Source organism: Solanum verrucosum, unplaced genomic scaffold (genome assembly GCF_900185275.1).
Source record: "Solanum verrucosum unplaced genomic scaffold, falcon-dt-bn FXZP01000199.1, whole genome shotgun sequence".
Classification (NCBI taxonomy): Eukaryota; Viridiplantae; Streptophyta; class Magnoliopsida; order Solanales; family Solanaceae; genus Solanum; species Solanum verrucosum.
In genome coordinates, this window is record NW_026020049.1 from 1,683,956 (window position 1) to 1,697,805 (window position 13,850).

The 13,850-nt window shown below is 36.7% G+C and overlaps 1 protein-coding gene across 1 annotated transcript; it reads left to right on the top strand.

Annotated features, from left to right (window-relative positions):
- The first annotated feature begins 7,998 nt into the window (after positions 1-7,998).
- LOC125823124 (secreted RxLR effector protein 161-like) lies at positions 7,999-8,745 on the top strand. Its single transcript, XM_049502546.1, has one exon. It carries the CDS (start codon positions 7,999-8,001, stop codon positions 8,743-8,745), a length of 747 nt encoding a protein of 248 aa, XP_049358503.1.
- Positions 8,746-13,850: the final 5,105 nt, after the last annotated feature.

A 13,850-nucleotide genomic window follows, 5' to 3' on the forward strand; every position in this document is an offset into this window, starting at 1 on the left:
TTGGGTGGGGTGGGGGGATTAGTTTCATAGAAAGAGTCGAAGTAGAAGCAATTAACACTCCACATTAAACTTATGATCCTTATAATTAAACTTTTGCGGCAAAAATAATCTTTCAACAGAGGAACAATTTTCTCTAAGGGAAGAAGAAAATGGGTTGATGTGGTTTGACAAATTTAGAACAAATCTTTGAAATGTCATCATTTCTCAGCATGTCTTAGAAGTGTTTTTCAAAGGTTTCACTCAGGAAAAATCCACTATAGTTACAGATTGGGGAAAAGCTAAAGGCGTTATTTGTATTAAAAAAAAGTATGATGTAAAAATAATTTATTTAGAATGCACAAAAAACAAAAAGAATTGTTAATTAAAGTTTATAAACTAAAATTCTTGACTTTGTTTTTGACCTTAGCCTGAGACGGGTCAAAAAAAGGTCATTTAAGCATATGAAACAATTGTAGGAAACCAGAAGGAATAACATTAAGCAACCTGAGAGAAATAAAACTAAATAACTTCAAAACACCAAGAAAATAAATAACTTACTTTTAATTATGAATCCAAGTGTTGACTTCTTAAGATCCAAAAATTTTCTAAAACCAAAAGATTGCCCAAAAATATTAGAGGAGGATGGAAAAAGGGTGTACCAATAGCACAATACCAAACTCCTATTTATACTAAAAATAGTGAAAGTGAAATTAGGTATGCAATTGATTTTTATTCAAATTGTGTTTCTTTACATTAGTAAGTTTCCAAGTAAGTCAAGTATAAAATTAGACATAATGAAAGTGAAGACTAAATTAGATATGCAATTGATTTTTTATTCAAATTGAGCTTCTTTAAATAAATAATTTTCCATATCTAACCAGGTAAGTTAATTACAAAAAAATGAAGATAAAATCAGATTTGCAATTATATTGACTATTATTCAAATTGTATTCTTTACATCATCAAGTTTTCATATCAAACAAGGTAATTCATATACAAATGTACCTTTTCCTAATTAATATATCTTTTAAAATACATTAATTTTAATAAAATAATATTTTTAAAGAATTTTATGTAATTGTTTTCTTTTAAAACCCTTTAACTAATATAAAAGTGAAAAAAAACAATATTTTTTCTTCTTAATTTCCTTTTATCAATTAAAATAGAGTTACATCTTATATTTTCTTAACTAATACATGTCTTATATATAATATCATATTAATTGCATCTTTTTTTTTCATTTATATAATTATTAAAAAATATTGGTAAAATAGAAAATATATTTATTTTTTCATCATTATTGCAATTTGCCAATATATTCCTTAATTTTGCAGTTAATATAAAAAAAAAAATGGTCAGCAATAACTTCATTGATGATATTTTAAAGATATTTGGTATCGTGGAGAAATTTAATAAATTATATCGTTTTATGCATTAATCATTATAATTATTGTATCTTGACTTTAAAATCAATAATTAATAAGTTTTTATCATCCTTCAATTTCGAATATATTGAGAAATATTTTTTCTTTTTTATTAGAAAATTTTTATCGTTATCTAAATAAAAATAAATAATTGATTACATACATAAAAATTAACGATGGTTACAATATTTTTATTAGGAAAAAAAGAATGTATTAGAAAAAGGACATTTCTTTACCAAAAATAATAATAGAACATTTTTGGAACAAGCATTTTGACAATTTTCCGTATAATTTATCATAGTTAAGTAATTTAATGAAGTAAAATACATCTACTCCCTCTGTTCACTTTTGGCTATCCATTATTTCAAAAATAGATTTTTCACTTTTACATGTTATTTTTAACATATGAAGAAAACCAATTATTTTTTCTATATCTTATCCTTATTATTATTTGCTTATTTCTCAAATCATTTTTTAAGAACCAAATGTGACAAGTAAAAATAAACTGAGACAATATCTATATCTATCTATATTACTTTAAAATCATAAACATCCTTAAAAGTACCAAATAAGTCATAATTTGTTTATTTTATATATATTTATCATTAATTTAACTAGTTCTTGTAAAATGATGAAGATCATTAGAAATGTTGATTAAATCTTTGTCCTTTCATTAAACGACTTTACAATAGACAAAACTATTATTTACTATTTTTCACTGTTGTTTTGATTCAAGCAGTCGGCAGTGAGCCATTCCTATGCACGGTCTACATTTAGAACGCAGCAAAAATCGTTTTCATCAGAAATTTTCTGCCTTTTTAAGTACAAAAGACGAGTTTCATACCGATTCCCTTACCAACTATACTTGAGGCATGCATGTCTAAGGTGCTTCCATTCAACTTCAATAGTAATAAATATAAAAGGATAGTTAACTACTCTGATGGCAGGATGGTGCAACTTCAAGTAGTCTATCATTAATACAAAAGGAAATTACGATTGAGAGTAAAGTCACAGGTAGTACTCATCGATCCGCGTCAAACATATTATGTTGTTCAAAATGGGTAGTAAGTTGATTTAAAGTTTAAAGTTTATGATTTTTATAGAAGGCATAATACATAAATATGTCCTTTAACTTGACCTTATTTTACATTCATGCCCTCTAAATTTGAGTGTGCACAAGTAGATACTTAACTTTGTAATAAAATTGAACAAATAGACAATACGTCCTACATGACATCCTTCATGGCAATTCGTGTCCTACATGATGTCCTACGTGTATTAAGACACATAGGACTCAAGTGTTAACTTGTTTAACTTTATATAAGTTTAAGTGTTAATTTGTGCACACCCAAAATTGATGGACATAAATATGAAATGCGGCCAAGTTAAAGAGCACATTTATGTATTATGTCTTTATAGAAGATATGTGCCCCTTTAGCAGACTAGCTACATGAAGCTCCTCATTTCGTATTTTAGCGAATGATAACTTTCCATTCAAAGATACAGTCGTCTTTCAAGTTACTGTCTAGTAACTTGTAGGAAAAGTAGTATGGCCAATGCAGCTATCATTCACATGATGTAAATTGCAAAGAGAACTTTTATTTGCTTGCTCTGTTTATTGCACATTCTGGTTTTTCCTTGGCTTTGCCGAGGCAAGTTAATTGGGGGTCACCAAGAATAGCTACTTTCTTCATTCCGAAGATCAAGAACCTCATAACCGATTGACTTTACAGAAAAAATCATAAACAATAAAAGCAAGTAACTTCAAAACGTGGAAATGTGGATCAAACACGACGCACATGCTCAAGATATGGGTTTGTGAATCCATAATTACACAAATTTGATGGTGCATTATGGGATTTCTTATGCGGTATCTCATATTACAAGAAAAAGGGAAATGACTGGCCTATTAGCATATTCCAGTAGCAAATAGACAAGCTCTGTTTCCCTACCAACTACATTTGGGACATGATAATAATAAGCCACAAGCTCAACTTATGACAATCCACATTTCCAGAAAATGTTCTCCGAAAATGACTTCTCTAGTGGAAGCAGAGAATACAAGTTCTAAGTGTCATTCCACATCGATTGTGTCCTCACAGTTCTTCAACACATCTCACCTTCATCCCCACACCCATCACCCCACCAGCCTTTACATTTTAAATACATACTACACCCTTAGTTTGAAGTAGAAGACAAAATTATTGCTTCATAAGAGTAGAGCATGAAGGGAAAATGACTAACGATATCCTCGAGCAATATGGTTTAAAGACGCCCTTTACATATGCATTGTTTATATTTGAGATAACAAACAAAATTCAATAGAATGTGACGGAAATGCACAAACTGCAACTCTTACAAGTCATTTGTTGATTAATTGTTGTTCACCTGAGTTTTTCCAACCTTCCTTTTTGTTGCATTCTTTCTCCCTTCTGCAGATAAAGGACAGACTAGGGTTTCAACGTAGATTCCCACCATACGCCAACCGTCAAAGTTAAAGTTAATAACCTTTGAATATCTGAAAGAGTCATCCTTTGGATTGTATGTCATGATGTTACTTTTTTTATCAAGTGAAGTAGAATATGTCATGACTATTGAAGATAATGTGGACAGAGGCGTGACTTGATTCCATTAGTTAGTTTTCAGCTTCATTAGTTAGTTAAGTATAACTAATTCTGTTAGATTGACAGGTGTACATTTCTGATTGGTTGTAAATGTAGTTAGGAAATTAGCTGAACTATATATATTGATGTACAGTGCACATGCTCCATAAGCATGATCAATGAATAAGATCATCTCTTTCGTTTCTCCCTATTCCCCTAAATCAGTTCTCTCCATTCATAGATGTAAATTGAGATTTTGTCATGGTATCAGAGCTACTAATCATTAATTGATTCATCTCTAATTGTGAACGATCTTTTTCTGCAAGTTATTTGAGTATTTTGTGATCTGGTTTTGGGAATTATGGTGAGCACTGACACAATTGTAGATGTCGAGAAGAACCACAATCATCCCATGTATCTCCTGCAATCTGACACTCCAGGATCTTCATTAACAACTATCTAGCTTACAGGCGTGGAGAATTACTCGTTATGGAGTCGATCGATGCTCCTAACTCTCCGAGCCAAAAGTAAAGTAGGTTTTGTTTTTGGTACCTGTAAGAAGAGTGATTACAACAATGCTTTGAAAGAACAATGGGAAAAGTGTAATGCATTCGTGCTATCATAGATTTTGAACTCTGTTTTGAAGGATTTAATGAGTGGAATCATCTATGCAACTGATGTTGCTACTGTATGGGTTGATTTGAAGGAGAGATTCGACAAGGTCGATGGATCGCGAGGTTACCAGCTACATTGTGAGATTTGTACTATCACACAAGGTACATCTTCTGTTTCTGCTTATTTCACACGATTGAGGTTACATTGGGATGAATTTGATGCTTTGGTCGCACCTCCTTCTTGTGGTTGTGATAAATCAATGGTCTATGCTAGTCACTTGCAGTACATGAAATTGTTTGCATTTCTCATGGGATAAATGAGTCTTACAATCAGGCACGTAGTCAAATCCTTGTGATGATTCCCTTACCCTCTGTAAACAAGGCTTATTCAATGATTATTTCTGATGAAAGCCAACGAATGGCTACTGGTTCGTACCAAGGAGGTGTTTTAGAACCACCTACTGCATTGTTGTATGCTGGAAAAAATCATCATAGGAAGTTTGTTGGCAATGATCCTTACTCAAGAGGACAGTTTGTTGGCAATAATCCTTACTCAGGAGGAGATGTAGGTGCATCCACCTTTACTGCATTATATGCAGGAAGAGGACATCAACAATCCTCATATAAGCAAAAGAGGGATTATACTTTGCAATGTAAAGTTTGCAAGTTGAAAGATCATACTAAGGAGACATGTTATCGAGTGGTTGGCTATCCACCAGACTATAAATTCAAGAAGAAGTTTGGAGCACAACCTGAAAGGTCTGGGAATCAGGGAAATAGAATGGCCAATGTGAATGCTGTTGAAGATGATTCACTTGGTTCAGCCTTTCCCACATTCACTCAGGAATAGTATGGTCAAATTCTCATGTTATTGAACAAAGAACACACTGATGCTCCTGTTGTCAATCAAGAAGGTATGGGCTATTCCTTTTCTCACAGCATTAAGCTTAAAAATTGGGTGATAGATTCTGGAGCAACAAAGTACACTACAGCCTCATTAGATGATCTATTTGATATAGTCTCTTTAGAACAAGGAGGTCAGAACTATGTACAATTACCCAATGGAGGTACTGCCTTAATATCTCACACTAGTAGTTTTAAATGGAGCACTGGTGATGTCTTAACTAATGTCTTAATAGTCCCTGATTTCAAGTATGATTTGCTATCAGTCTCTCAATTAACTAGGCAATTACACTGCTCAGTAAGATTTTTCCCTGAGTTTTGTGTCTTTCAGGACCTGTTAACTGGGAAGGTCAAGGGGATTGGTAAAGAGACAGGAGGCCTTTATTACTTGTTGAACCATGGTGCTGAAAGAACTAATCAAGTTGCTGGAAAATTGATGCACCTCAAAGTCACCAAGAATGATAGCATGTTATGGCACAGAAGACTTGGTCACCGTTCTTCTACTATTTTATAGAAATTAGGTCCAACTGTAAATAATCACATTGATGACTGTTTTGTATGTCCTTTAGCAAAACAAACAAGGTTGCCTTTTCCTTTGTCACTTACCAGATGTACCTCTATATTTGACTTGATACATATTGATGTTTGGGGACCATTTAGAGTACAAACTCATGCTGGTTTCAGATATTTCCTTACTGTGGTTGATGATTGTTCCAGAATTACATGGTTATACTTGCTTAGACTGAAATTTGATCTTGTCACAATTCTGAGATCTTTTTTTTAATATGGTTAAGACTCAATTCAATTGTGGTGTAAAGAGTGTTAGGTCAGATAATGGTGGTGAGTTCTTTAGCACTGAATGTAAAGATTTGTTTGATTCTTTAGGAATTGTCCATCAAAGCAGTTGTCCACACACTCCACAACAAAATGGAGTGGTGGAAAGGAAACATAGGCACATCTTAGAGGTTGCAAGGGCTATCAGGTTTCAATGAGGTTTACCCATTAGATTTTGGGGAGAATGTGTCATAGCAGTTGTTTATTTAATTAACAGACTGCCTAATCCCACATTAAAGGGTTAGTCACCTTATGAAGTTTTTTACAAAAGAAAGTCTAAACTAGATCATCTTAGAACTATTGGATGCTTATGTTTTGCTACCACACTTGTCAGAAAAGATAAGTTTTCACCTAGAGCTAATATTTGTGTGCTAATGGGGTATTCTCTTACTCAAAAAGGTTGTATTCTTTTTGACATTTTTGACAAGAAATTATTGGTTAGTAGAGATGTAGTGTTCAAAGAATCAGTTTTCCCTTTTAAAGAACATGATAGTTCAGATGGTTCAGTTCCCTTGTTTCCAAACCTCACTCAGTCATCAGAGTTTGATTCAGCTCAAATGGAGCTTAATGAACCTGAAGAGACTCCACTTACAGAAGAAGATATTGTCCCTAATGTGCCAGCCTCAATAGATACTGATGATGGTACTAATGAACACACAATCCTACATCCTGATCTAAGAAGGTCCAGTAGAGCAGTTATCAAACCAGCCTGGCATCATGATTATGTTACTACAAAAAAGGGCCATAACCCTCATTCATTATCCAACTATGTGTCTTACCAGACTATATCTCCTACATACAAAGCTTGTTTAGGTCATTTCTCAGTTGTCACTGAACCTAAGTCCTATGTAGAGGCACTACTAGATGATAAGTCGAAAGATGCAATGCAACAAAAATTACAGGCCTTCAAGGAAAATGGTACTTGGAACCTGGTACCTTGTCCACAAAGGAAGCCTGTGATAGGATGCAAATGGGTTTTTAAGATCAAACATAAGGTTGATGGCACTGTTGAAAGGTACAAAGATAGACTAGTGGCTAAAGGGTATAATCAGACTGCTGGGATAGACTATCAGTCTAGTAGTGAAGCTGGTAACAGTCAGAATTGTCATTGCTTTAGCTGCTGCAGAGAGTTGGTATATATATCAAATGGATGTTTACAATGCGTTTTTACAAGGAGACCTTACAGAGGAAGTATTCATGGAACTGCCTAAAGGCTTGCAGGTAGCAGGAACTACACCTATGGTATGTAAGCTTGTGAAGTCTCTTTATGGACTCAAACAAGCTTCCAGACAATGGAATTCTAAGCTTACTGAAGCCTTGCTGAAGACTAGATACAATCAAAGTGATTTGGATTATTCTTTATTCACAAAAAGGCAGGGTACCAATTTAGTCATTATATTGGTCTATGTTGATGACCTTCTTATCACTGGGAACAATGTTGCTCTTATTCAGGCCACTAAGGATGTCCTGCATAAATGGTTTAAAATCAAGGATTTGGGACAGTTGAAATTCTTCTTGGGGATAGAATTTAGCAAATCTAAAAAGGGAATCCTAATGAGCCAAAGGAAGTATGCTTTAGAACTTCTAGTTTAGGCTGGCATCACTGCAGAAAAGCCAACAATTACTCCACTAGAATGCAATATGAAACTCACTACAGCTTCTGAAGGTACGTGTGGTGAGGAGGAGTTATATCATGATGTTTCCCAATATCAAAGGTTGATTGGGAAGATACTATACTTGACAATAACTAGACCTGATATTGCCTACACAGTGCAAACTTTGAATCAGTTTCTACAAAGGCCAAAGGTTCAACACTGGCAGGCTGCTCTCAGAGTTCTTAGATACCATAAAAATCAACCAGGCTTGGGGTTATTGATGTCTTCACAGAAGAATATGAAGTTGACTGGTTTTTGTGATTCAGATTGGGTAGCATGCCCAAACACAAGGAGATCAGTTACTGGATACTTGTTAAAATTGGGAGACTATCTTATCTCTTGGAAGTCCAAGAAACAACCTACAGTTTCAAGGAGCTCTGCAGAAGCAGAATATAAGAGCCTAGCTTGTCTAACAGCTGAAATTGTGTGGGTGACAAACTTGTTTAAAGAGTTGGGCATCAATGTTAAAGAACCAGTAGCTGTATTTTGTGATAATAAAGCAGCCATTCAGATTGTTGAAATCGATTGTCACTTTATTCGCGAAAAGATTCAACAAGGGTTGATTAGCACTATCTACATTCCTACAGGAGACCAACAGGCAGACATACTGACAAAGGCTTTGGGGAAGTTGCAACATGATTTTTTACTATCCAAACTAGGTGTTTTGAATGTCTTCACCACACCTAGCTTGAGGAGGAGTATTGAAGATAATGTGGACAGAGGCGTGACTTAATTCCATTAGTTAGGTAAGTATAACATTGGTTGTAAAGGTAGTTAGGAAATTAGTTGAACTATATATATTGATGTACAGTGCACATGCTCCATAAGCATGATCAATGAATAAGATCATCTCTTTCGTTTCTCCCTATTTCCCCTAAATCAGTTCTCTCCATTCATAGATGTAAATTGAGATTTTGTAAATGACTTTACTAGATCCAAAACAAACCAAAATTTCACCTTTATTTGATATGAGAGGGTGGAAACATCATATAATCATAAGCCACAAAAGGATCATCAGGATACCCGATAGTTAAATTTTTTGTCCAAAATTCTTTAACTCTATATGTCACGCCCCGAGCTACCCCCAAGACGCGGACACGGGACCTAGGACCACAAGTGATCCCAAGCTAACCCTGCTGGCATGATCATGAGCATACTAAAGATAATAAATTGATGTGAAAGCTAATTCATAAATAAAATTGAAAAGATGGGGAATACTCATATACTATAACTGAATATATCAAATCTGAGAGTTTAATACAAAAGAAATATCAAACTCAAACCATACCGAGTTCTGAAGGCTGTCTTCGGAATGCCACTATCTCTGACTCTAAGCTGATGATATCCTGATTTGAGGTCTATCTTTGAGAAATGACTAACACCCTGAAGTTGGTCAAACAAGTCATCAATCCTGGGGATAGGATACTTTTTCTTGATTGTGACTTTGTTCAACTGCCTATAGTCAATACACATTCTGAGAGAACCATCTTTCTTCTTCACGAACAACACTGGTGCACCCCATGGCGAAATACTGGGTCTGATGAAGCCCTTATCTAGAAGGTCTTTCAACTGCTATTTCAATTTCTTAAGCTCAGCTGGAGCCATTCTGTAAGGAGGGATAGAGATAGGTTGGGTATCTGGAAGGAGATCAATTTCAAAGTCTATTTCCCTTTCGGGAGGAACTCTAGGAAGATCTTCTGGGAACACTTCTGGAAACTCACTGACTACAGGAACTGACTCAAGAGTTGGGGATTCGAAACTAGAATCCTTAACCCGAACTAGATGATAGAGATAACCCTTAGAGATCATCTTTCTGGCCTTAAGGTAAGAAATGAATCGACCCATAAGCGCTAAGCTACTACCCTTCCATTCTAGGATTGGTTCGTCTGAAAACTGAAAACGAACAATCCTAGTTCTACAATCGACTGAGGCATAACATGAATGTAACCAATCCATGCCTAGAATGACATCGAAGTCTACCATTTCTAACTCTACAAGATCTGCTGAGGTGACTTACTGAGAGATTGTGACAGGACAATTTTTGTATACCCGTCTTGCTATAACTAGGTCACCGACTGGAGTAGAGACTGAGAAGGGTTCTAAAAGAGTTTCTGGACTAACACTGAATTGGACTGTTATGTAAGGAGTTACAAAAGACAAAGTAGCCCCTGGATCTAACAATGCATAAACATCAAGATCAAAGACTCGTAACGTACCAATGACTACATCAGGAGAATCTTCCTGATCTTGACGAGCCTGAAGAGCATAAAGCCTGTTTTGGCGTTGTCCGCCACCAGTACCAGAAGAGTTACTCTGCTGAGTCGGGCGACCTACTGGTGCTGCTGAAGTTGAAGACTGAGCTCTACCATTATTTTCTCTTTGACCTTGTCTTGAAGGACAATCCTTCAATCTATGACCAGACTGGCCACACCCAAAGCATCCTTCCTTACCTGCAAGGCACTCGCCCGAATGGTTCCTACTACATTTCGGGCAAGTTGGGTAGGTTTTGGTGCCTGAAACACTACCTTGAGACTTAGAGTCTGATGCCCTACCTTTCTGATCATTACGGAACCTGGGGGATGGAACACTAGCTGATGAAGGGGCTGGAGTCGAAGACTTCTGCTGAAAATACGAGCGGTTTCCACCACCCGATTTCTGGTGGGAATACTCGTAGTTACCTGTTCTTGCTTTCTTAGTCTCCTTAGCATGTTCCCTAAGTTTATCACCCTCAACCTGCTGAGCATGAGTCATGAGCCTAGAGATGTTCATGTCTCCTAACAACATAGCATTCCTGCACTCTGTTTTCACTAAGTCTGACACTCCATAGAGAAACTTATTCATCTGAGCCCTGGAATCAGCAACCATGTGAGGAGCATACCTGGAGAGTTGGTTAAACTTGATCCCATACTCTTGGACAGTCATGTTACCCTGTCTTAAGTTCATAAATTCCTGGGCCCTTGCTTCTCTCAACTCTGTGGGGAAAAACTTGTCTAGAAAGGTTTCGCTAAACATTCCCAAGTAATAGGAGCAGCATATGTACCCCTGTTCTCCTTCCACTGAGTATACCAGATATGAGCTATATCCTTAAGTTGGTAAGATGCTAACTCAACCCGATCATTCCCAGTGACCTACATCACCTCAAAGATCTTCTTGATCTCATCCAAGAAATTCTGGGGATCTTCACCAGTCTGCGATCCTAAGAACTCTGGAGGATTCATCCTAACAAAGTCACGGACCCTTGCTGCTGCTGATCCACCATTTGCATTCATAGGAGCTTGAACCCGCTGATTGTTCTGGTTAGCGACACTCTGAGCCAACATCTGAATGGCATTCCTGAATTCAGCATTTAAGACTTCCTGATCTGGAACTTGAAAACTGCATTTGCGTTCCTGGCGTTAGCTCTACGGGGAGGCATGATCACTGAAACGTAGAACGTCGAGTTAGAATGGAATTAGATCATACCTTACGCATGATAAGAGTAACAAGAAAATGAAGATTTTTCCTAAAGACACTTTGTAGCCTCCCTCTCATTAGATGTGGTACGCACTACACACCCATGAAAAGGACTCTACCTAGTGCGGCTTTTCAGACATCCTAGGACACTTAAACCTAATGCTCTGATACCAAGTTTGTCACGCCCCGAGCTACCCCAAAGATGCGGACACGGGACCTAGGACCACAAGTGATCCCAAGCTAACCTTGTTGGCATGATCATGAGCATACTAAAGATAATAAACTGATGCGGAAGCTAATTCATAAATAAATCTGAAAAGATGGGGAATACCCATATACTATAACTGAATATATCAAATCTGAGAATTTAATACAAAAGAAATATCAAAATCAAAACACTAAGCTGAATCTAACTATGTCTGAAATAAGCCTCTAAACTGACTAGAAATGTTGGGACATGCCCCAACTAGATCTAGCAAAACTGAAACTAAAGACTAAAAGCGATAAAGATAAACATGTCACTAGTCTTCGAAAAATGAGGACTCACCACTGATGCTGCTGAACTGAAGATCGAGAACCGATCTAAGCATGATCTGGATACTGAGAACCTGAACCTACATCACGAGAAGATGTAGCGCACGTATGCGTCAGTACTTGAAAGGTACTGAGCAGGCAGGATAGAGTAAAGCTGAAAGAACATATAACTGAACAAAGCAATAAAGCAATGAAATAATCTGAACATGATATAGATACTAAATACTAAGCTAACTGAATGCAATGACCAAATTATAACATGCTGACTGAATACTGAATGAACTGTAAATGTGGTCAATGCAATAAAGTCTGACTGAACTGTGGGAGCTACTAATAACCGACATAAAACCACATGAGCTAAATGTGGAGTCCGATGTATATGCCCCATCGAGAGGACCCAATATACCCGGCCAAAGGTATAGAGGCATGACTGGCGTGATCACTAAACTGATATTGCCCACATAGGGGACTTACACCTACGTGGCTCGTAGTTCTGGGACTATATGGGTACGCTGAAACCCTAGTCCAACTCGGTATTATGCTACTCCCAATAGATTAAGTGTTTAACACATTATGACTGAGTTTCTGTAAATATTGGATAGCTCGAAACTGAACATGCAAACTAAGAATGCAACAATTAATCTGATAATGATGCATTTATAAACTGAGGCATGTAAAACTGAATACTAAAATATCTGACCTAGCATGTGTAATTCAAGAACTAAAGAAATACATAGCTAGGGTTCTGAAATTCATGCGATAAACTGAGCAATAACATGATAATCTGATTTGGAACATTTAAATAACTAATTCATGATGATCTGCTATAATTCTAGAAACCCTAGGTCTGTTCATAATCATGGAATCAAGAATCTGACTGAATTCTAGGGACCTAATGGGCGAAAAGAACCCACTAGTGAAATCCCACATACCTGGTGACGAATTCCACGGAGAAATCTTTCAATTTTGGGGCTGGAACTGAAGGAACCTCGCTGCGTTCTTGAACTAGGGTTCTTGACCTTTTTCTCCTCTCTTGCTTCTAATTTTTCTAAGTTTTGATTAATGAATTTGACTTAGGTAGGTTCTAGTTATGTTTCTAGGCTTAAACTAATTAAAACCTCATGATTTAGGGTCTAAACGACGTATCTTAGGGGTTAAACGAAATAGGAAAAGACCAAAAGACCCCTGAATTAACTGCTGTCGGAGTGACTGACGGAATGGACCTACGGTCCGTCAATCAATCGACGGTCCGTCGATTGGGTCCGTAGGTCGAGTCTGCCCGACAGGGTTTCACTAAAACGGGCATAACTTTTTACTCGGAGGTCGAAATTTAGCAAACTTGGTGGTGTTGGAAAGATAATTCAATTATTTATCTAACAATAGGTCATGATACACATAATTCATTTTGTGCTAAGATTTATGACCATCTGAAGTTGACCCATCAATATTTTTCAGCTAACTGGCTGCTGACCCTCATCTACGGTCAGACCTACGGACCGTGGATTGAATGACGGTCCGTGCTGGTCGACCGTAGTTTGTGTCAGAGGCTGGGTAAGAGAAGTCTCGATCCACGAACACAGACCACAGACCGTGGTCTGATCTACGGACCGTGAGTCTGTCCGTGAGTCAGGACTTAGCCAAATTTTCTGACTGAGTTCTGGGGAAGTTTTCTGTCATGGACCTGCAGGACAAACCGTGGGTCCATCTACGGTCCGTGGATGGTGTCCGTGAGTGCCACCTGTAACACCAAAAATCTGAAATCTCTATTTTCGGATATGGGGTGTTACACCATACACCTTCATAACCCAAACGTCCACATGACTAACCATATTATCACATAAAACAGAAAAA